Raw genomic sequence first — 21273 nt, forward strand, 5'->3', positions numbered from 1 at the left:
AGGGAGGAAATGGCTAAATTCTTCCAAGCCAAGAAAGAGGAAAGGGCTAAAGGGAAACAAAATCCGGAAACCCAATCCAAAGGGCCGAATAGTAACCCAGGCCAAGGTAACAAGCAGCAAGGACAAGGCCAGAATAAGAGGAAAGGGAACTTCAACCCGGGGAACCAGAAAGGCCAACCTCAGAAGAAGAACAATGCCGGGCAAGTTAACAACAGTTTCCCCACTTGCAATAGGTGTGGGAAGAAACATCCAGGAGAATGTAAAGCTGGGACAAACATTTGTTTCACATGTGGCAAAGAGGGCCATTTTTCCAAGGATTGTTATTCCAACCCCCAGAATCGAGCGAATCAGAATCAACAGAGAGTTCAGAATCAGCCAAGAGCCCCAGGAAATCAACTGCATGCAATTCAAGCCACGATTGACGGACCCCAGATTTCTCAGGGAAGATTGGAAGCTCCGGAACCCCAAGCTCGTATATATGCCTATACAAGGGGAGATGCAGCAACTGGAACTTCCACAGTGGTGACAGGTCAGCTTCCTGTAGCCAACCATGATGCATACGCTTTATTTGATTCTGGAGCAACGCATTCATTTGTGTCAACTAAGGTTACAAAGCATCTAGATAGTGCAAAAGATAGAATAGATCAACCCTTTAGGACTTCCTTGCCCTCTGGGGAGATCTTATTATCTAATTATTGGTTAAGAAATGTTCCAATAATTATTTGTGGAAGAACATTGTACGTGAATTTGATAATCATTAGTATGAGCGATTACGACGTCATTTTGGGAATGTACTTCCTGAGGAAATACAACGCCATCATCGACTGTAGAAGCTGGAAGGTCACGTTCAAGCCACCCGAGGAAGGAGAGTTCACTTACACATGGACATCTCAGGAGCGGCCAATGCAGATGGTGTCTGCGATAAGAGCAAGTAAGATGTTGGCTAGCGGATGCATAGGGTATCTAGCTAATATGGTGGACAAGTCTAAGGAGATTAAGTTGAGACCGGAGGACATTCCAATAGTCAAACAATTTGTGGAAGTCTTTCCAGAAGAATTACCGGACTACCCCCAGAGCGAGAAATCTCATTCAAGATCGAACTGATGCCAGGATCAGCACCAGTTTCTAAGGCACCGTACCGGATGGCCCCGGCCGAGCTTAAAGAGCTTCAGGTGCAACTGCAAGAGTTGATAGATACAAGTTTTGTCCGCCCGAGTTATTCACCATGGGGAGCACCAGTTTTGTTCGTGAAGAAGAAAGACGGTACACTGAGGATGTGTATCGACTATCGAGAGCTGAATAAGATTACAATCAAGAACAAGTATCAACTGCCGAGGATCAATGATCTATATGACCAATTAAAGGGAGCTGCATATTTTTCCAAGATTGATTTGCGTTCAGGGTACCACCAACTTCAGATAAAGGAAAGCGACGTGTCAAAGATAGCTTTCAGGACTCGTTATGGACACTACGAGTTCCTCGTGATGCCGTTTGGACTGACCAATGCTCCAGCAGCATTCATGGACTTGATGAACCGAGTATTTAAGGACCATCTGGACAAGTTTGTTATCGTCTTCATAGATGACATTCTAATCTACTCCAAAACGAAGGAAGAGCACGAGGAGCATCTGAAGACGACCCTACAGATATTGAAAGAGAACCAGTTGTATGCCAAATTTTCAAAGTGTGAATTTTGGCTAGAAAGGGTACAATTTTTAGGGCATGTGGTATCCAAGGAAAGAGTTACCGTGGATCCCGCCAAGATCGAAGCAGTTAGTAATTGGTCAGCTCCGAGGAGTGTGATAGAGATACATAGTTTTCTGGGTTTAGTAGGATACTACCGACGCTTTGTGGAGGGATTCTCAAAGCTAGCAGCACCGCTCACGGCTCTCACACGGAAGGAAAGGAAGTATGAATGGACCGAGAAGTGTGGAGAAAGCTTCCAGGAGCTAAAAAGGAGACTCACCAGCGCACCAGTGTTGACCATTCCAGATGCAGATGAAAGGAACTTCGTAGTCTACAGCGATGCTTCTAAGAAAGGATTAGGAGCCGTTCTCATGCAAGGAGGAAAGGTGGTCGCCTATGCCTCGCGACAACTTAAAGATCATGAAAGGAACTACCCGACGCATGACTTAGAACTTGCAGCGGTGGTTTTTGCATTGAAAATATGGCGACACTACCTGTATGGAGCGAAGTGTGAGATCTACACAGACCACCAAAGTCTCAAGTACATCTTCACGCAGAAGGAGTTGAATATGAGACAACGAAGATGGCTGGAATTGGTAAAGGACTATGATTGTGAGATCCTCTATCATCCCAGAAAAGTAAACAAGGTGGCGGATGCACTAAGTCGGAAGTCGTTAGCAACGTTAATGGCAATCCATGCTCTGCCACAACCCCTGCAGAAGGACATACACGACCTTGAAATTGAGATAATTTCAGGGAAGGTATCATCTCTCACCCTAGAGCCGACCATCCTCGAGCACATGAAGAGTAGTCAGGAATCTGATCCTACCTTGGTGAAGTTAAAGGAGGAAGTTCTTGAAGGTAAAGAAATGGTGTTTAGCCTCACGGAGGACGGCACACTCCTCCACAAGGGTAGGATATGCGTCCCTAAAGATGAGGAAATGAGGAAGCAGATCCTTTCAGAAGCACATGAAACGCCTTACTCTGTTCATCCGGGAGCAACTAAAATGTATAAGGATCTGAAAAGGAGCTTTTGGTGGCCAGGAATGAAGAAGGACGTGGCTGAATTTATATCGAAGTGCCTTAATTGTCAGAAAGTTAAAGCAGAGCATCAGCGTCCAGCAAGAGAACTACAGAAGATTGATATTCCAGAATGGAAGTGGGGCCAAATCACGATGGATTTCGTGGTAGGGTTGCCCAGAACATCCGATGGTAACGATGTGATTTGGGTAATCGTGGATCGATTGACTAAATCCGCACACTTTCTGCCGATCAAACTCTGTTATTCTGTTGAGCGGCTGGCCGAACTTTACATGTCTAAGATAGTAGCGTGGCATGGAATTCCAGAATCCATAATTTCGGATCGAGACGGCCGCTTCACATCAAGATTTTGGAAAAATGTACATGACGCAATGGGATCTAAGCTAAAGTTCAGTACGGCTTTTCACCCGCAGACAGATGGCCAATCTGAGAGGACCATCCAGACCCTAGAAGATATGCTGAGGGCATGTGTTATGGACTTCAAGGGAAACTGGGATAGGAAGTTACCCTTGATAGTGTTTTCCTACAATAACAGCTATCACGCGTCAATAGGAATGGCACCTTTCGAAGCTCTATATGGAAGAAGATGCAGGTCCCCAATTCACTGGTACGAACCAGGGGAGAAGCATCTTGAAATAGTAGACTTCATTAGGAGAACCACAGAGGATGTGAGACTTATCAGAGAGAGGTTAGATACAGCTCACAGTCGCCAGAAGAGTTACGCAGATAAACGCCGCAGGCCACTGGAGTTTCAGGCAGGAAACTTAGTTTTTCTGAAGGTGGCACCGATGAAAGGGGTAATGAGATTTGGCAAGAAAGGGAAGCTCAGTCCGAGATACATAGGACCTTTTAAGATCCTTGAAAGGATTGGAAAAGTCGCATATAGACTAGCATTGCCGCCAGAATTAACTTCTGTACACAACGTCTTTCATGTATCGATGTTGAAGAAATATGTGACAGATTCGTCGCATGTATTGCACCAGGAACCGGGCGAAGTGAACGCGGACCTCACCTACGAAGAGAAACCAGTCCAGATCTTGGCTCGCGAGGAGAAAACTTTAAGGAATAAAGTAATTCCTCTAGTTAAAGTCTTGTGGCGAAATCACAATATTGAGGAAGCTACTTGGGAACGCGAAGAAGATATGAGGAAAAGCTACCCCGAGTTGTTCTAATTTTCGGGACAAAAATTTCTTAAGGGGGGTAGATTGTAGTGACCAAGAAAATTTCAGAATTTTAATAATGTAATTCATGTATTTAAGTCAAGGATTTTCCTGGAAAATCATTATACTATGTACATTTTGTGATTGAAGGATTTATGGAATTAACATCTGCATTCCTAATGCTAGGCGAAAAAGGGATTCCAGCTTTGAAAATCAAGTAAGTAGGAATCTCGCCTACAGTATAAATAGATTTTAAAGTAAACAGTACTCATGAACTATATATGTTTGAGTACATTTAATGTTATGAATGATATGCTATGTTATACTACATACACTTCAGCAGTACACCCGAATTATATGTGTTCGAGTACATGATATAGTATGCTATGCTAGGTCATATTGCATACACCTTAATAAGTCAAGAGGAACTTATAAGACTAATCTCAGTTGAGTGCCGTACCAGCCTCCACAAGGGAGGTAACTCAAGCTCCACAAGGGAGAAAAAAAAAATAATAATAATGATGTCCTCCGACTCAAGGGAGGCATTCAAGTTATAATCACGGTGTCATGGGGGACCTTGCAAACCCTCACGTCCCGATAATTGCGCGCAAGTGGTATGAGCACTCGGGCCCATCAGTAAGAAAGATAAGATAAGATAATAAGATTCTGATAAGACATCATAATTAAGCATAATTGGCTCATGCATATTTATTCATGTGAACTTACTTTTCGCAATCAGCTTTATGTTATAAATAGTTTTGTTAATTATGATTCTGAAACAGATATGTTAAGGTTTGAATATTTTAATTAAGAAAGCAATTTCGTATTTTATGTTTATTATAAGACCTTTAAAAAAAAATGTTCCGTAAATTTTAAGAAATTTCAGTAAGTACAAGTTAAAAAGTTAGTTACAGTGGCGGCCTCAAAGGAGGGTCGCTACAACTTTAGGGCGAGGGTAGGGTGCAATGAATCTCCGGTGGGAGGCTGGACGGAGATGAGGGCTAAGGGGCTACAGTGGAAGGCTAGACGGAGACGACGGCGATGGGGCTCTGGTGGAAGGCTAGACAAAGACGACGACGAAGGGGAGCAGAAGGGTTGTTGATCGGCGTCGTGGAATGTTCTGAAAGATTGGAGGGGTCAAGTTTTTTTGATATTAGGGTTAGTAATTGAAGGCTCAAATCTAAACTTAGTTTAGAGCTTGTGGATAAGATTTAATTAGAATAAATTGAAATTTTATGAATCAATGGGGTAGTATTGTAATTATGGAACTTAAAAAGAAGAATTTGTGTATTTGGATTGTTCTTTTGCATTTTTGAGTTATGGTGACTTGAGTGATGGTCTTGAGTTAAGTTTGAGTTATAATTTGAGTTGAAGTTGTAACTTGAGTTTGTGTTTAGATGTGCACATTTGAGGTATGATTTGAATTGAGAATGTTTTTGAGTTTGTGTTTAGATAGGTCAAAACTAAATTTATATTTAGATAGTATTTTAATAAAAACTTAATAGTGATGAAAAATTTTAATATAATATATGGGTGAGGTTTTATTTGTCTTTTCGTTATGAATGCATAGAAAAAAATCATCTCAATTAGAATTAAAACGAAAAAGTTATGACATTTTTAAGAATAGAAAAAATATTGTTCATTAACTTGAGTTTGAGTTTATGAACTCGAGTTGAAGGGGAAACTTGAACTTGAGTTTAGCCATAAACTCGAGTTCAAACTCAAATTTTACAAAAGAACGTGAATTTGAATAAAGTTATAACTCGAGTTCAAACTTTTTATGAGTTTCGTTGCAAAAGAACAACCCTAAATCTTCACCTTAGTTACTATGAGTACTAGTTTAATCCAACAGTCTACGGACCCGTTTATTTCACCGATTCGAGTTTTACTACAATAAAAAAACTCTCAGAAACAGTTACATTTAACTTTTTTACTACGGTAAAAAGCTCTTACATAAAGTCACATTTTAACTCGAATTAAAAACTTGAATCAGCGAACTAAACGGGACCTACATCTCTCACCCTATCGATACATCTCCTACTAGGGTACTGTGCACCGAAACCGAACTGCACAAAGGAGTAGTCGGTTTATTTAACCGACTTCAGTTTTTAGTTTGTTTCCAGTTTTGATAATAAGGAAGGTAGCCCTTAGTAAACCATCAAATTACCAATAATTTTAGTTGCATTTTTTAACTAAAAAATCTGAAAAAATGTAAAACTTTCATTCTATACAAATCTGTAATCACAATAAATAAAAACAAAGTACAACATGCAAATTGATAATATCACAAACACAAAATATTCAAATTTAATGTCTAAAATCTAAATCACTAAGAGTCGAGAGACTGTAAGAGTGAAAGAGTAAACAGATGAAATGAAGAGAATGAGAGTTCAGAGGAGATTAGAAGGGAGGAAAAAAAAAAGGACAGCATAAAGAATAATGAAAGTAAAAAATGACAGCATAACGAATAATAAAAGTAAGAAATGACAATATTAAAAAAAATAATTCAATCGGTAAACCGAACCTCTAAACCTAAAACTAAAATACTTTTAAAAGAGTTCCATCGATTAACCGAAGTAACTATTTTCAGTTTCACGTGCTACTGTCTTTTTTAATTTTGAACGGTCAGTTTGAGTTTTACGGTTTTTTTTTACAGTCCTATCTCCTACTATAGAATTTTCCTTTTTTAATTTGCTAGGTTTTCTTCAGAATTCGTTGAACCATTTTAGAAAATTCACACCCGTCACCTCCACGGCTCCACCGATTCCATTCAAGAGTCTCCACCGCCATCGCCACCCCTCGCCGATGTAATGCAAGAGCTCCACCGTAACAACAACCTCATCAACAACAGACGCCAAGTTATGCCCATCCCCTTCCTCACTCCCTCCCGACTCAAGACCCTCTTCCTCCTCCTCTCCCTCCTCTTCATCCTCCTCCTCCTCCTCCGCCAGCCCCCTCCTCTCCTCCCCGTCCCCGCCGGTACCTCCGCCTCCGCCACCCACCGCCGTCACCTTCTCTTCTCCATCGCCTCCTCCGCTCGCTCCTGGCGCCGCCGCAAGCCCTACGTCCGCCTCTGGTACAACCCCAAGTCCACGCGCGCCTTCGTCTTCCTCGACAGCTCCGAACCCCTATCCGACCCCGATCCCTCCCTCCCGCCAGCTATCGTCTCCGAGGACGCCTCCAGGTTCCCCTACACCTTCCGCGGCGGCCTGCGATCGGCGATCCGCGTCGCGCGCGTCGTCAAGGAGGTCGTCGATCGTGGCGAGCCCGGCGTGAGGTGGTTCGTGTTCGGCGACGACGATACGGTGTTCTTCGTCGATAATCTGGTGAGGACGCTGTCGAAGTACGACCACGAGCGGTGGTTCTACGTCGGGAGCAACTCCGAGGGCTACGAGCAGAATGCCAAGAACTCGTTCGACATGGCGTTCGGCGGCGGAGGGTTCGCCATCAGCAGCTCCCTCGCTAGGGCTCTGGCCAAGGTCTTCGACTCCTGCTTGGTGAGGTACGCGCACTTGTACGGCAGCGACGCTAGGGTCTTCTCCTGCGTGGCCGAGCTTGGCGTTGGGTTGACGCATGAACCGGGATTTCATCAGGTGCAAATTTTGTTTCTTTTGAGTTTTAACTTGTGTTTTGTGCATATATTATTTAATGTAGTAAGACTTTTTAATTGTATTTAATGTTTATTATTATTTTTTTTTTTAGTATCTGTTGGTGCATTGGTTTTGTTGTAAGTTTGGTAAGGCGTAAAGTTCTGCATTACGTAATATAACATTATAGGAAAAACTTCAATTCTATCTCATTTGGGCAATTAAGGTACTCAATTGAGTTATATTGTGTGAATGGTGATGGAGATTTATATTTAGTTTCGGAAACTGCTGAGTAAAAATTTACATAAGTCAGGCAGACTGGACACTTAAACTGTGAAACCATCTACTGGAAAATCAAACATTGTATAAATCGAAGTATAACATGTTTTTCCTACTCTTACCATGCTATTGTTTCGTTGTGTCCTTATTTGCAAGGATATTAGACGATGAATGTTTGGACTTCTGTTGTTTGACCTGCAATAAATTTCTACCTTTCTTTCACTCTGTGTCTAAATTCCCCATGGTAAAATTGTGTTGTAGCCCAATATAACTTCTAAAGTCTGGTCTTTAATCGAGTCTCGTTCCAGTTATCTTAGTGCTAGATTGCTTCTCAAATCGAGTAAAATGTGTTTAGATGTTGGGTGCTGAGTCACTAATGCAATTTATGATTTTACTGCATTCGATCAGGTTGATGTGCGTGGGAATTTGTTTGGATTGCTGTCTGCACATCCACTATCACCTTTGTTGTCGCTTCATCACTTGGATGCTGTGGATCCGATCTTCCCTAATACAAACAGGACTCAGGCTTTGGAGCGTCTTTTTGAAGCTGTGAATGTTGATCCTGCCAGGATTTTGCAGCAAACAGTTTGTTATGATAGTTCGCGTTTGTTGACTATTTCTGTAGCTTGGGGTTATGCGATTCAGGTGTTTGAAGGCAACGAACTTCTTCCAGATCTCCTTTCTGTTCAGAAAACCTTTACGCCATGGAGAAGGAGTGCTCGTGTTGATGCAAGTCATTATATGTTTAACATGAGAGATTTTCCTAAGGATATATGTAAGGGACCTGGGGCATTTTTTCTGGAAAGCGTCATATCTGATCAGAATGGTATTCAGAGCAACTATGCAAGATACAGTGCTGGGAATTGCCCCGAAGATAATGCAACAAAAAATCTGGAATACATTAGAGTGTTTTCAAAGACGCTAGAGCTGGATATTGAACAGGTAAAATTTGAACTGGCAATGTATAATTTTGTGACTATATCCATGTTTTTCATTCTTAGATTGCTCATTTCAAGTAACGTGTATCTTGTGAATGTCTGCTTGTTCATTTCCAGATGAAGGCTATTCGTCGTCAGTGTTGTGAGGTTTTGCCCTTCTTTAATGAATCAATGGTTATTAACATTAGACCATGTCGGGTTGATGAATTGATTTCTATGTACCCCTAGCTCTCTCTTGGAATATTTTCTTGGAAATTGTTTGAGAGAAGTGCAAATGTCAGAGAACATGAAGGCAGTTTTTGTCTTCCTGTTGAAGTTCGTAAGGTAAATTGTAAGGTGATTTCTTTTCCTTCTGATTGTGTTTGAAATTTCTTCAAAAAGAATAATTTAGAGTGCCAGTCAGATGACTGTTTCTGTCGTCGTCTTTTACATTGATACACCTGCAGTTAACGTAGATTCCCGTGCACCTGATGGTGTCTGTGTGCGTGTGCATGTCTGTGTTTGTTTCTTTGTTTCGTTTTGTTTTGTTTTGGTTTTGGTGTTTTGTTCTCCTTTCAAAAATGGAATTAGCTGCATTGAACTTTCTGCACTGTTCGGTTATTGCCTGCTTTTCTATAGAGCCGTTATAGCACGGAATTACTTCATCTCAAGCATAGGAAGAAACCTCAACAAGAATTTGTAGTCAGTGACTGTTAACTTTGTATGGCTGTTTTTTGTGTCTCAATACTTTGGTGTTGCAGATTGAATTCCTTTTTTTTAAGTATTCGTTCATTGCCAATTACCCCATTATCAGATATAGGTTATGCATTGGCATCATGATGAAGAGCTTTATTCTCATTGCTTGGTCAGTCCGTACCAGTTTCATGTGCTCTTGATTTTATTTGAAAATCGTGGTTCGATGATGGTGGTAAGCAACTAATGCCACATAATTTGACTGCCTGACGAAAGTATATTGAATGTGATGCTTATCTGAAGATCCAGTGATGAAATTTTATTGACATTGATTGTTAGTGGTCCCTGTTAATCACAGTTGGAAGTACGTGAATAAATGATATTTTGTTGCAATTTTTGATTAATATGATAAAGTTACGTCTAAATCTTGTCCAAGTTGCATATCAATGAGCTAGGTTTCATAACATTTGGCCTGCATTTAGTAACGCCCGTATCTCCTTCTCTGCTGAACAGGAGAGGCAGATGCTGAAGATGGCTTGGCGATATTCGGGATTATCAATGGAGAAAAGCCTGTGATAATTTGTTTTGATTTGCCTGATAGAAGAAACAGAGTTTTGAAGCGATTGTGAAATTCTGCTGCCTATGAAGGATTTTGGTGTTTGGTACTAGATAAACTTGCCCGAGTCATCAAAGTATAGTTTGGATTTGACGACAATGCGGGATCATGCCATCTATATCTCAATGTGGGATGAGAGTTATTACATTGAGATCTAGACTGACTTGCAAAGCCACATGCCACGATTGTGCGGTAGACGCGCAATCCTTTAGACCAAAGTCAATAGAATAGGCAACGGCTTTGGTGAGTTTTTCTTTAAAGCCCCGTAGTGGTATGAGTTTTGATTTTTATTCCTTATTCATAATTACATTCTTTTAATTAATATAATATATTTATTTAATTAAAAGGATATTAATTAATATTAAGAGGTAAAAATTTAGACTCGTACATTCTAAAAGGATATTTGTTTATTTTTTTCTTAACAACTTGGATTCATTCATTTGACCTTTTCTTCGTTTGCAATTTTATCATTTTGTTACTATTTTTTTAGATTGCGTTTTTTAGCTTCTTTAGTTACCAAGTCTTGCATTTAATGGTTGTGTTTGATCAGCGTCCTTGTGTACTTTTAGTTGGCGGAAGGTAGGCAAAATTTGCCTGATTTTGACTTAACCTCTTGAGTAATTGGCATGGGTTTTTTTAAAAGGAGCTTTTTATTAGTTAGGCGTTCCTATGCAGACTACGGCTATCAACGTCATATCAGAGCAATATGAAAAATCAAACAGTACATAAATATAATAAAATCTAGTAAAAATCTTGGATTTTTCCGCGGTTCTTTAAAAAAAATAAAAATAAAAATAAAAAACAATTTTTATTAGTATGCAGACTACGGCTCTCACCGTCATATCAGAGCAATATGAAAAATCAAACAGTACATAAATATAATAAAATCTAGTAAAAATCTTGGATTTTTCCGCGGTTCTTTAAAAAAAATAAAAATAAAAATAAAAAACAATTTTTATTAGTATGCAGACTACGGCTCTCACCGTCATATCAGAGCAATATGAAAAATCAAACAGTACATAAAAATAATAAAATCTAGTAAAAATCTTGGATTTTTCTGCGGTTCGTTAAAAAGAAAAAAAAGAACCGGTCTAACTGTAAGATTGTGTTTATTATATATAACAATGACTTTGAAAAACTAGTAAAAATCTTGGATTTTTCTGCGGTTCGTTAAAAAGAAAAAAAAGAACCGGTCTAACTGTAAGATTGTGTTTATTATATATAACAATGACTTTGAAAAACTAGTAAAAATCTTGGATTTTTCTGCGGTTCGTTAAAAAGAAAAAAAAGAACCGGTCTAACTGTAAGATTGTGTTTATTATATATAACAATGACTTTGAAAAACTACTACACTAGTTTGCACTGGTTTGCGATAAATAAAATTTCTTCTTATTCTATGTACTTGTTTCATAAAATAAATTTCTTTGTGAAGCTCCAGCCTTTGCTTATTTTAATTTTAAATTTTTTTTTTTTTTGCTAATAATATAATTCAATAGCTCAAAATTGTGCACTATCAATCTCTCTCTCTTTTTTTTTTTTTTTTTTTTTTTTTTTTTTCTTTTTTTCCGGGTAGCTTCCTTAAAGTGATACTTTAAATCGTCACGTCAGAAACGGCCTTTAGGATCATTATAACTTTAAATAATTGTTGGTGACCTAAGGCTGAAAAGGCTGCTTAGCCAGTTAACCTAAGACTCAGTAAATCAAACCAATGGAAGAAAAAAATTAGGCAGACCCAGTCCATTTCTACCCTTTCTTACTGTCCCCCTAACCCCAAGGCCATTGTGGATTATATAATCTGAACAAATTCATTAAGTGGAGGACTCTCATTGTCCAAAAACCATCTTTATAATTTCTTACACCTACCATCCGTATTTGTGCGACACGTGGAACGAAAATGAATTTATTGTCAAATATGACGCTTTGTTAACACCGGGCATCGCGCAGCCAAGTGCCCACTTTAAAGTTTGTACAATTTTAGGTCCGTTTAATTAAATTAATTTAAGTTTTTAATTCTAATTAACACGTAATTATATTTTTTAAAATTTTTTATTATAATAAAATTTAAATTCTGAACTTAGTTTAATAAAACGGACCTTAAACTTTTCTTTCTTTACGGACTATAATTCAACCTATGTCCTTAATCTGCCAAAAAGGGGCAACAACATCTCTCTTACAAATCCCATTCCTTTTGCCGAATTTCTTCCCTCATCCCAAGAATCCAAAGAAAAAAAAAATGAAGTTTTTTCAGTCACATTCAAAGCCAAACTGTTATTCTCGCTTGACAAACATCCTCATTGTTTCATCTTCTGTTTGCATACTCTATTTGCTCATCTCTTTGTTTCTTGTACGGACCAAGCTTTTGGAGGCATCATATTCTTCAACTCAAGATCATGTGTATGCTCCGACCTCTCTTGAACACATTGTCTTTGGAATTGCTTCCAACAAGAATGCTTGGCCAAATAGTAAGGACCGTGTTAAGATGTGGTGGAAGCCGGCTCAAATGAGGGGTTGCGTTTTTCTTGAGCAAGGACTTCCGGCTGAACACCAAAATCTCACCAACGACACTTCTCTGCCTCCCGTGTGCATCTCCGAGGACACCTCGCGGTTTCGCTACACTTACAAGGGTGGTTCCCGGTCCGCAATACGCGTGGCGCGGGTTGTTTCGGAGACGGTGGCGCTCAATCACTCGGACGTCAGGTGGTTTGTGTTTGGGGATGATGACACTGTTTTCTTCCCTGAGAATTTGGTCAAGACTCTCTCCAAGTATGATCATGGGCTTTGGTACTACATAGGGACTAACTCGGAGATCTATGAGCAGAACAGGTATTTCGGATTTGGAATGGCTTTTGGAGGGGCGGGTTTTGCCATAAGCTACCCTCTAGCAAAAGTTTTGGCTAAATTATTAGATTCATGTATTGAGAGATATCCACATCTCTATGGAAGTGATGCTAGAATTTACTCTTGCTTGACAGAGCTTGGTGTTGGGTTAACACTTGAGCCCGGTTTCCATCAGGTATGCATATCAATCACTTTAATTAGCTTAAATGAATTAAAGTTTATGGGGAGTTTTTTTTTGTGACACGTTTGTTTCCAAATTGTTTGTGATTAACATACTAAAAAGGGCAATAAAAATAAAGACAGACCTGAAAGGTCACTGAGTAGTTCACATAAGATTTACAATGGTTCACACACATGTTTTATGGTGATTTATTCTCATGTGAGAGCTACGTCTATTTTCAGCCGTTGCATCGATCTCTATATTTGTTTTTTTGTTTCTTTCTAATTTCGCTTAATTATGGGATATGTGAATCGGAGCAGATGGATATTCGCGGAGATGTGTTTGGTTTATTGGCTTCACATCCAGTTACACCCTTGGTATCCTTGCACCACTTGGACCACATCAATCCCATCTTCCCAAACATGACAACTTCTAAATCTCTACAACACCTTTACAAAGCTGCAAGTGTTGATTCACAAAGGCTTTTACAGCAGACAATTTGCTATGACAGATGGTTTTCATGGACAATTGTAGTGTCATGGGGTTATGCTGTTCAAATCTATGGAAACCATGTGTTTGCGCCAGACATTCTTCCTGTGCCAGAGACATTCAGGAGATGGAAAACCAGGGGACCTTTCCTAGCAGGAGTTTACACTTTTGCCACCAAAGAACTTCACGCTGATCCTTGCCGACGGCCCACCATTTTCTTTCTGGATAGTGTGTCTTCTTCAGGAAACAATGGAGTCAAGACCACCTACCGAAAATTGTTTGTCAATTGCTCTCATGACGCGGCTTCACCGAGGAAACTCGAAGAGGTCAGAGTGTTTTCGCATAAGCTAGACCTCGACATCAAGCAGGTATTTGTCCTCAAATTGGACAATCAAGCTTTGTAATAGTAGTGATATGAAAATTATGATTAATGGTACTGATTTCATAGTCTCTTGAATTTCTTATCAGTTGCAGGCTCCAAGAAGGCATTGTTGCCAGGTTTTGCCTTCTTCTTCAAGTAAAGTCATGGAAATTGCAATTAGAGAATGCAAGGACGAAGAGTTGATACGCATGCATCCATAAACAAAGGTGGATATTGGATGAAGCTAATACAACATTGTACATAAACTGAGTTGTTGAACTAATTATTACACATGAAAAATGAGAATGACAGATAGGGAAACATTATTATTAGTCCAAGACTTGTAAAGCAAGTTTTTTTTTTTTTTTTGTTTTTTTTTTTTTTTTTTTTTTTTTTTTTTTTTTTTTTTTTTTAATACTAGAGTAGCTATGGCCCTTTGTAAGGGAATTAATTGACCAATCCCAGATTTTAATAAATTTATTTGTCACTTTAGTATAAAAAGTGAGAACATTTGGTATTTAGATTGCAATGCATTGAGATCTAAAATTTTTGATAAGATTGGGACCCAACTCAAAGAACAGAAAAGATTTAAAGAGAGAGAGAATGAAAGAACTTCAGAATCACCTGTTTTGGTTTGCAGTTTCTACTGGCGGATCATCAACCAAACTCAAAGGGCATGAAGGAGGAGTTAACTGGTCATTCACAAAACTTGTATATGTGAGAAAAAAATACGTAAAAAAATTGAATTTAAATTTTTATAAAAGAAAATATTATGTAACAATATGACTTGAATCATGAAATGAACAAGATCGTATGTCTTGTCTTATGGGGCGGGAAAAAAAATCAACCAATATGGGTGGAAAGCGACAGAAGAATGAAGCGGCGGTTTCATAAAATTAGGGGCAAGAGAAAAGCAATATTGGGGAAAAACGATCACAATCTAAATATAAAACGGCATTTTAATAGAATGCGCGTCGTAAAAATGAGAAAACTACACCTCAATAAACATCAATAACATTAGAGACAAAAAACGACAATAATCTATAAGTAATATCAACGTAATAGCAATAATACGACAATCACAAGAAATACAAAAAGCGCCAGCAACTAGGCGATATTCAAGTGAAAAGCGAGGTCGGAAAAACGACTATCAAACGACATAGATTACAAATCGACAATCGCATAAAAACGACAATACCTTGAAGAAACGACATGAAACAGAACAATTGCACGCCCCAATAAAACGACACGACGCCAACAAAAAACGGAGACGATATGTACAATAACTATAATTAACAATATAGCTGTGAAAAAAAGAAATAAAGAAGATCTGAGAAACAATGACCATAAAAGGCCTTTTCAAAGACGACATATATTTTTAAAGAGTCACATGAAACGACAATAACATGAAGAAACAAATTGGAAGTAGAAATCAATTCGGGCTTGTTCTTTGGAGTGAAATAAAAAAAAATATGAATTCAAGTTACAACTTTATTTAAGTTAATGTTCGTTTACAAAATTTGAGTTTGAACTTGAGTTTTAACTCGAGTTTTAACTTGAGTTTAAGGCTAAAATCTAAGTTCAAGTTTTCCCTTCAACTCAAATTCTTAAACTCAAATTCAAGTTAATGAACAATATTTTTTCTATTCTTAAAAATGTCATAACTTTTTCGTTTTAATTCCGATAAAGATGATTTTTTTCTATGCGTTCACAATGAAGAGACGAATAAAACCCCACCTATACCCTATTAAAATTTTTCATCACCATTGAGATTTTATTAAAATACTATTTAAATATAAATTTAAGTTTTGACCCACTCAAACATAAACTTAAATAGATTTTCAATTCAAATCATAACTCAAATATGCACATTTAAACACAATTCAAATTACAACTTTAACTAAAATTATAACTCAAATTTAATTTAAGATCTATACTCAAATCATTATAATTCAAAAATATAGCTGAACAAGCCTTAAAAGTTCCAACAAAAATCAGAGTATTTGGGCAACTTCAACTGGTCCAGACATTTGAACGCAGCAGTATCAAAAACCTTTTTCTTCTTCTTTTGGTTAAAAAAAATTAAAGAAAAGAACATAAAAGACGATGGTTTCACAACGTTCACATCAAAATGAGCACACAAGCACGTTGATGTGCCCAAATTGAAAAGACTCTCGGTCCTCTCATGCTTAATAAACAAAACAAATGTAAATTAGGAACAAAAACCAGTATGGCATTATAAAAGCAAGCCAATTATAAATTCTGAGAAGTACAGAACAATTGTTTATCTACAGAATAAAGACCTTGACCCAAAAAAAAAAAAAAAGAGAAAAAGAAAAAGGGCAAGAACAAATCGTTCAAAACTTACATCAGAATCCAAAAACTAAACACCTTCACTGAAAACCCAGAAACACTGACAAATGAAAATCACAACAATATCTTTTTCGTTTTTGTAAAGGTTTTTTTCTTCAATCTCAACTATATTTCTTCTCACGGAACAGAGAGAGAACAGGGAAGGAGGAGAAGGAATTGAAAATCCTACAAGTATTACAGAAGAGGGAAAAGGTGAAAAACCTTTTTGCTTTAGTTAAAGTACTCTTATGCTATGTTTGGCAAGAAGTAAAGAAAATATGATAGACCGAGAAAATATGGAAGTGATGAAAAATAGTAATGATGGAAAGAAAATTGATTTTTTTTTATGTTGTTTGGTATGAGAAGATGAAAAAAAAATGAGCTTACCTTCACTTATTTGGTATTAGAAGTTAAATTGAGAGGAAAGAAAAAATCTTACTCATAAATTACTTTTATACCCTTCAATTTTTTACTTGGATGTTGATAGAGAAAATGATAATTTAGTAACTTTGCTCACTTTAATGAGTTGTCTCAATTTTTCATCCCATTTTCTGCCCACTTATGGAAAAAAAAAAAATAATGAGGCCCACATGTATTATTTTTCACTCAATTTTCTCTTCTTTTCTCTTTTCTCTCCTACCAAACAACCTACATTTTCATTTTTCCTCTTAAAATTCCTCTACCTTCTTCATTCCTTCTACTTTTCTTTCTTACCAAACGTACTCTTAAGGGAATCAGAACAAGGTTGAAGTGTAACAACACGAATCGACGTAAGACAACGTAAATAATAATAATAAAAATTCTTGGAAAAACTACATCAACTAAACACGATAATAGATTTGAAAGCATTACGGTTTTAAAAAATAATAAGAAAACCTCAACAATCTAATGGAGGACATCAATTTAAAGTACGTTGGAACATTAAAAAGCAAAATGAATCGTAAAAATTGGACAAACAAGAAACGACAATAACATTACGTAACTGTAGAACGGCGACAATCTTAAAAAACGACTAAATTTAAATCAACAACAAGGTGTAGAAACCGCAGCAATTCGAGAGACTAACAATTATACAACCATTTTAGAACACATGTTAAGAAAACGACATGACAATAATATTGAAAGTACACTTTGAGCCCACAAAAGTACTTCAAAATGACACAAAGTCACGGATTATGAAAACTATCTCATAGAAAGGGACAGAGAGTCGGCAAAAATAACCAAAAAAAAAACCTAAAAAGTGAATTGGCAAAACAATAACCAAAAAAAAAAAGAAAAAGAAAAAGGAAAGCAACAACAGCAGAAAAATAAAAATAGAAATAAATAGCGACAAGAATCATGAATGATGAGGGCTTGAACTTTGTAGCTGACCTTCTTGCGCAGGTGGAGAGCAGACGATATTGGAGGGCCACGCCGGAGAAAATTGAGAGTGGATGATGGTCAGAGAGTTATTTTTTATTTTATTTTTTTTATTTTTCATAAGTAAATGATATTTCTCATTGACCATGGGCTCTTTTTAATATGCCTAAATACCTACCATATATTTTGGTACTACACGTGGAGATATAATTAATTTCTTGCATTGTCAAAGTAGTCGGCTTTGCTTGTACCGCCCACTGCGCATCCTGCACATTTTAAGTTATACAATCAAGACCTTGTTTGTGGACTAAAACTCAATTTATTATATTTAAGGGTCATTTTACAGTATCGTCTTCTGTTGATAGTGTACATTTTTTACTTGTATAAAAATAAAAACAGTTTTTACTGTTTTTATTATAGATTTAATGGCTGAAAATAGTTTATTTTTTATAATCCGACGAATCACCTAAAAAAAACCACCCATTTTCTTTTTCCCACTTCCCTCCCCTTTCCTTTCCTTTGCTTCCCTTCTCACAACACAACCTCCAAAAAAACAAAAAAATGCAGTACTTATCTCAGTCACAATCCAAAGTATCAAACTATTATTCTCGCTTGACAAGCCTTCTGATCATATCATCATGTGTGTGCACACTCTATTTGCTCATCGCTCTTCTTCTTGCGCGTTCCAAGCTTTTGGAGACGTATTCATCAACTCAAGAACATATGTATGAACCGACTTCTTTGGAACACATTGTGTTTGGAATTGCTTCCACAAAGGATTCTTGGCTGAAGAGAAAGGACTATGTTAAGATGTGGTGGAAGCCGGCTCAGATGAGGGGTTGCGTTTTCCTTGAACAAGGCCTGCCAAATGAACATCAAAATCTCTCCAAGGACACTTCTCTTCCTCCCGTGTGCATATCCGAGGACACTTCGTGGTTTCGCTACACTTACAGGGGCGGTTTCCGGTCATTAATACGCGTGGCAAGGGTTGTTTCGGAGACGGTGGCGCTCAATCACTCGGACGTGAGGTGGTTTGTGTTTGGGGACGATGACACTGTTTTCTTCCCTGAGAATTTGGTCAAGACTCTCTCCAAGTATGATCATGGGCTTTGGTACTACATAGGGACAAACTCAGAACTCTATGAGGCTAACAGGTATTTCGGGTTTGGGATGGCTTTCCAAGGGGCGGGTTTCGCCATAACTTACCCTCTAGCTAGAGTTTTGGCTAAAGTTTTAGATTCATGTCTTGAGAGATATCCACATCTCTATGGGAGTGATTCTAGAATTTACTCTTGCTTGGCAGAGCTTGGTGTTGGATTAACTCTTGAGCCCGGTTTCCATCAGGCATGTGTATCAAACACTTTAATTAGCTTACATGAGTTTAAAGTTTATAGAGAGTTTCTTTTTTGACATGTTTGTTTTCAAGTTGTTGCGAAATAACACGAACGCGAGAGCAATAAAAATAAAGACATATAAGTTTATGTAAGATTTATAGTGATTCATGTTCTGTGTCATAGCTATGTTCATTTTTAGCAGTTTATGACATACTTTGACACTTTTGTTTTTGTTTATTTCTGTTTTTCACTTATGGGATATACGAATTGGAGCAGTTGGATATTCGCGGAGATGTGTTTGGTTTATTGGCTTCACATCCAGTTAGGCCTTTGGTATCACTGCATCACTTGGACCACACAGATCCAATCTTCCCAAACATGACAGCTTCTAAAGCTCTACAACACTTTTTCAAAGCTGCAAATGTTGATCCACAGAGGCTTTTACAGCAGACCATTTGTTATGACAGATGGTTTTCATGGACAATTGTAGTGTCATGGGGTTATGCTGTTCAAATCTATGGAAACCATGTGTTTTTACCAGATGTTCTTCATGTGCCAGAGACATTCAAGGGATGGAGAAATTCAGGAAACCTGTCAGGACTTTATACTCTCACCACCAAAGAACTTCACCCGGACCGCTGCCGGCGGCCCACTGTTTTCTTTCTGGACAATGTGGCCTCTGCTGGATGGAATGGAATCAAGACCACCTACCAAAAATCATACGTCAATTGTTCTTACGACTCGGATTCGCCAAGAAAACTTGATGAGATCAGAGTGTTTTCGCATAAGCTGGAACTTGACATCAAGCAGGTGCATCTCCTCAAATTGCAAAATGCTTTATTTATTTGTTCATTATTTATTTTTCACTTCAATTGCTTATTATCAATTGCGGAGCCATAAACTTTTTTTCGGTGGGCGAACTCTAAACAAATTAGAGATAGTTTTTTCTTAAATGAAATATAGTTTTATATTTCAATTATTGAGTGGGGACACAATAATAATTTTTCTTATGAAATGGAAGCCTAATGATACGTTTCAACTATTTAAATATTTCCATACATGGGGACAACAATAGGGGCACTAGCCTCACTCATTATTATTGTTAATTTATCAATCCATTAAAAAGCTCAATACGTGAATATTTAAACTCGAGATATAGTAAAAATTCAACACATGACGACAATTTAAATGTGAATAAAGAGTGCAATTACGAGAGTTTGAACTCAATGCCTCCCGCTCTGATATCATGTTAGTTTATCAATCCATCTTAAAAACTTAAGCTGTTAGGAGATGAGTTAACAATAATTTTATACTTTAACAACTATGTAGCTCCGTCACTACTTTTTATTCTGAAGCTTACGAAAGGAACCGAGTCTAATACTCTCTTGGATCTCTCAGTTGCAGGCTCCGAGAAGGCAATGTTGTGATGTGTTAACTTCTTCTTCTAGTAAAGTAATGGACATTGCAATTCGAGAATGCAAGGAAGAAGAGTTGATACGCATTCATCCATAAAAAAAAGTGGTGACAAGATGGAGTTGTTAGGCTAATGCTTACAAGGAATAAAGAGAATGATTGATATTGGGAAAAGTTATTAGTCCAAGTCTTGGAAATCAAGTTAATTTTTTTTTAATTTTTTTTTCTTTGGAGAGCTCAAAAACTTGAGAAATCTAAAGCCTTAAAGGAAGCATCCCTATGCGTTGACAGACTTTTTAAGAGAATATTCGGGTTCAAGTAAATTTTTATTTGTCAGTTTAGTATCAAGAGGAAAACTTTGCATTTTAGACATTGAGATTAGAAATTGTAGTAAGGTCTAAAACTCAACTTAAAAGAGAAGAAAAGAATAATTTCCTTTTTAGACTTTTTACGTGAGCAGTGTAAAAAACAGATAACTTTAAACGACAACATTGTAAAAACAGCGACATTGATTTTAAAACGACTGCCGCATGAAACGATAATAATGTGAAAAAACGACAGGAAACCCAAGAAAGAAACAACGCCTGAGGTAATGACACGAATCGAACAACATAGCTGATAAACGACAAAAAATATAGAATTACACAAAAAACAAGATCTTAAACAACAATTTTATTAATTTATCAAAAATAACAAAAAGGAAAACAAACACTAACGACACCAGTAAAATACGGGGAACCTTGGAAACAGCATGAATTACAAAAATGACACAAACAATAAACGACAGTAATCTTCAAAACAACATCACAAGAAAGAACAATAATACAAAGGACAACTTCAGGCCCAAGAAAACGTGTAAAATGACAACCTTACAAAACGAGATAAATTTTAGAACAATAGTAACATAAAAAAAACGACATCAATTGCAGAGACAAGAATACAACTAAAACCTCTTAACATCTCCGACGCAATGATAAATTGAAGTGCC

General features: G+C 37.5%; 3 protein-coding genes across 4 annotated transcripts; all 3 read left to right on the plus strand.

Annotated features, from left to right (window-relative positions):
- The first annotated feature begins 6602 nt into the window (after positions 1-6602).
- On the plus strand, positions 6603-10245 carry LOC21401252. Of its 2 annotated transcripts, none has more exons than XM_024174208.1 (4): positions 6603-7480; positions 8162-8695; positions 8809-9027; positions 9877-10245. In XM_024174208.1, the coding sequence occupies exons 1-3, from the start codon at positions 6698-6700 to the stop codon at positions 8917-8919; spliced, it is 1428 nt and encodes a 475-aa protein (XP_024029976.1). In that variant the 5' UTR covers positions 6603-6697; the 3' UTR covers positions 8920-9027; positions 9877-10245. The 2 variants fall into 2 exon arrangements, with proteins under 2 accessions (XP_024029976.1, XP_024029975.1); XM_024174207.1 differs by having other exon boundaries at positions 8809-9015.
- A 1886-nt stretch (positions 10246-12131) lies between these two features.
- On the plus strand, positions 12132-14153 carry LOC21401253. The gene is made up of 3 exons (XM_010111241.2): positions 12132-12992; positions 13298-13834; positions 13935-14153. Exons 1-3 carry the CDS (start codon positions 12213-12215, stop codon positions 14046-14048), a joined length of 1431 nt encoding a protein of 476 aa, XP_010109543.1. The 5' UTR covers positions 12132-12212; the 3' UTR covers positions 14049-14153.
- Positions 14154-18074: 3921 nt separating this feature from the next.
- LOC21401254 lies at positions 18075-20541 on the plus strand. Its single transcript, XM_024174226.1, has 3 exons — positions 18075-18882; positions 19149-19682; positions 20271-20541. The coding sequence occupies exons 1-3, from the start codon at positions 18100-18102 to the stop codon at positions 20382-20384; spliced, it is 1431 nt and encodes a 476-aa protein (XP_024029994.1). The 5' UTR covers positions 18075-18099; the 3' UTR covers positions 20385-20541.
- Positions 20542-21273: the final 732 nt, after the last annotated feature.

Source organism: Morus notabilis, unplaced genomic scaffold (assembly GCF_000414095.1).
Source record: "Morus notabilis unplaced genomic scaffold, ASM41409v2 Scaffold199, whole genome shotgun sequence".
NCBI lineage: Eukaryota > Viridiplantae > Streptophyta > Magnoliopsida > Rosales > Moraceae > Morus > Morus notabilis.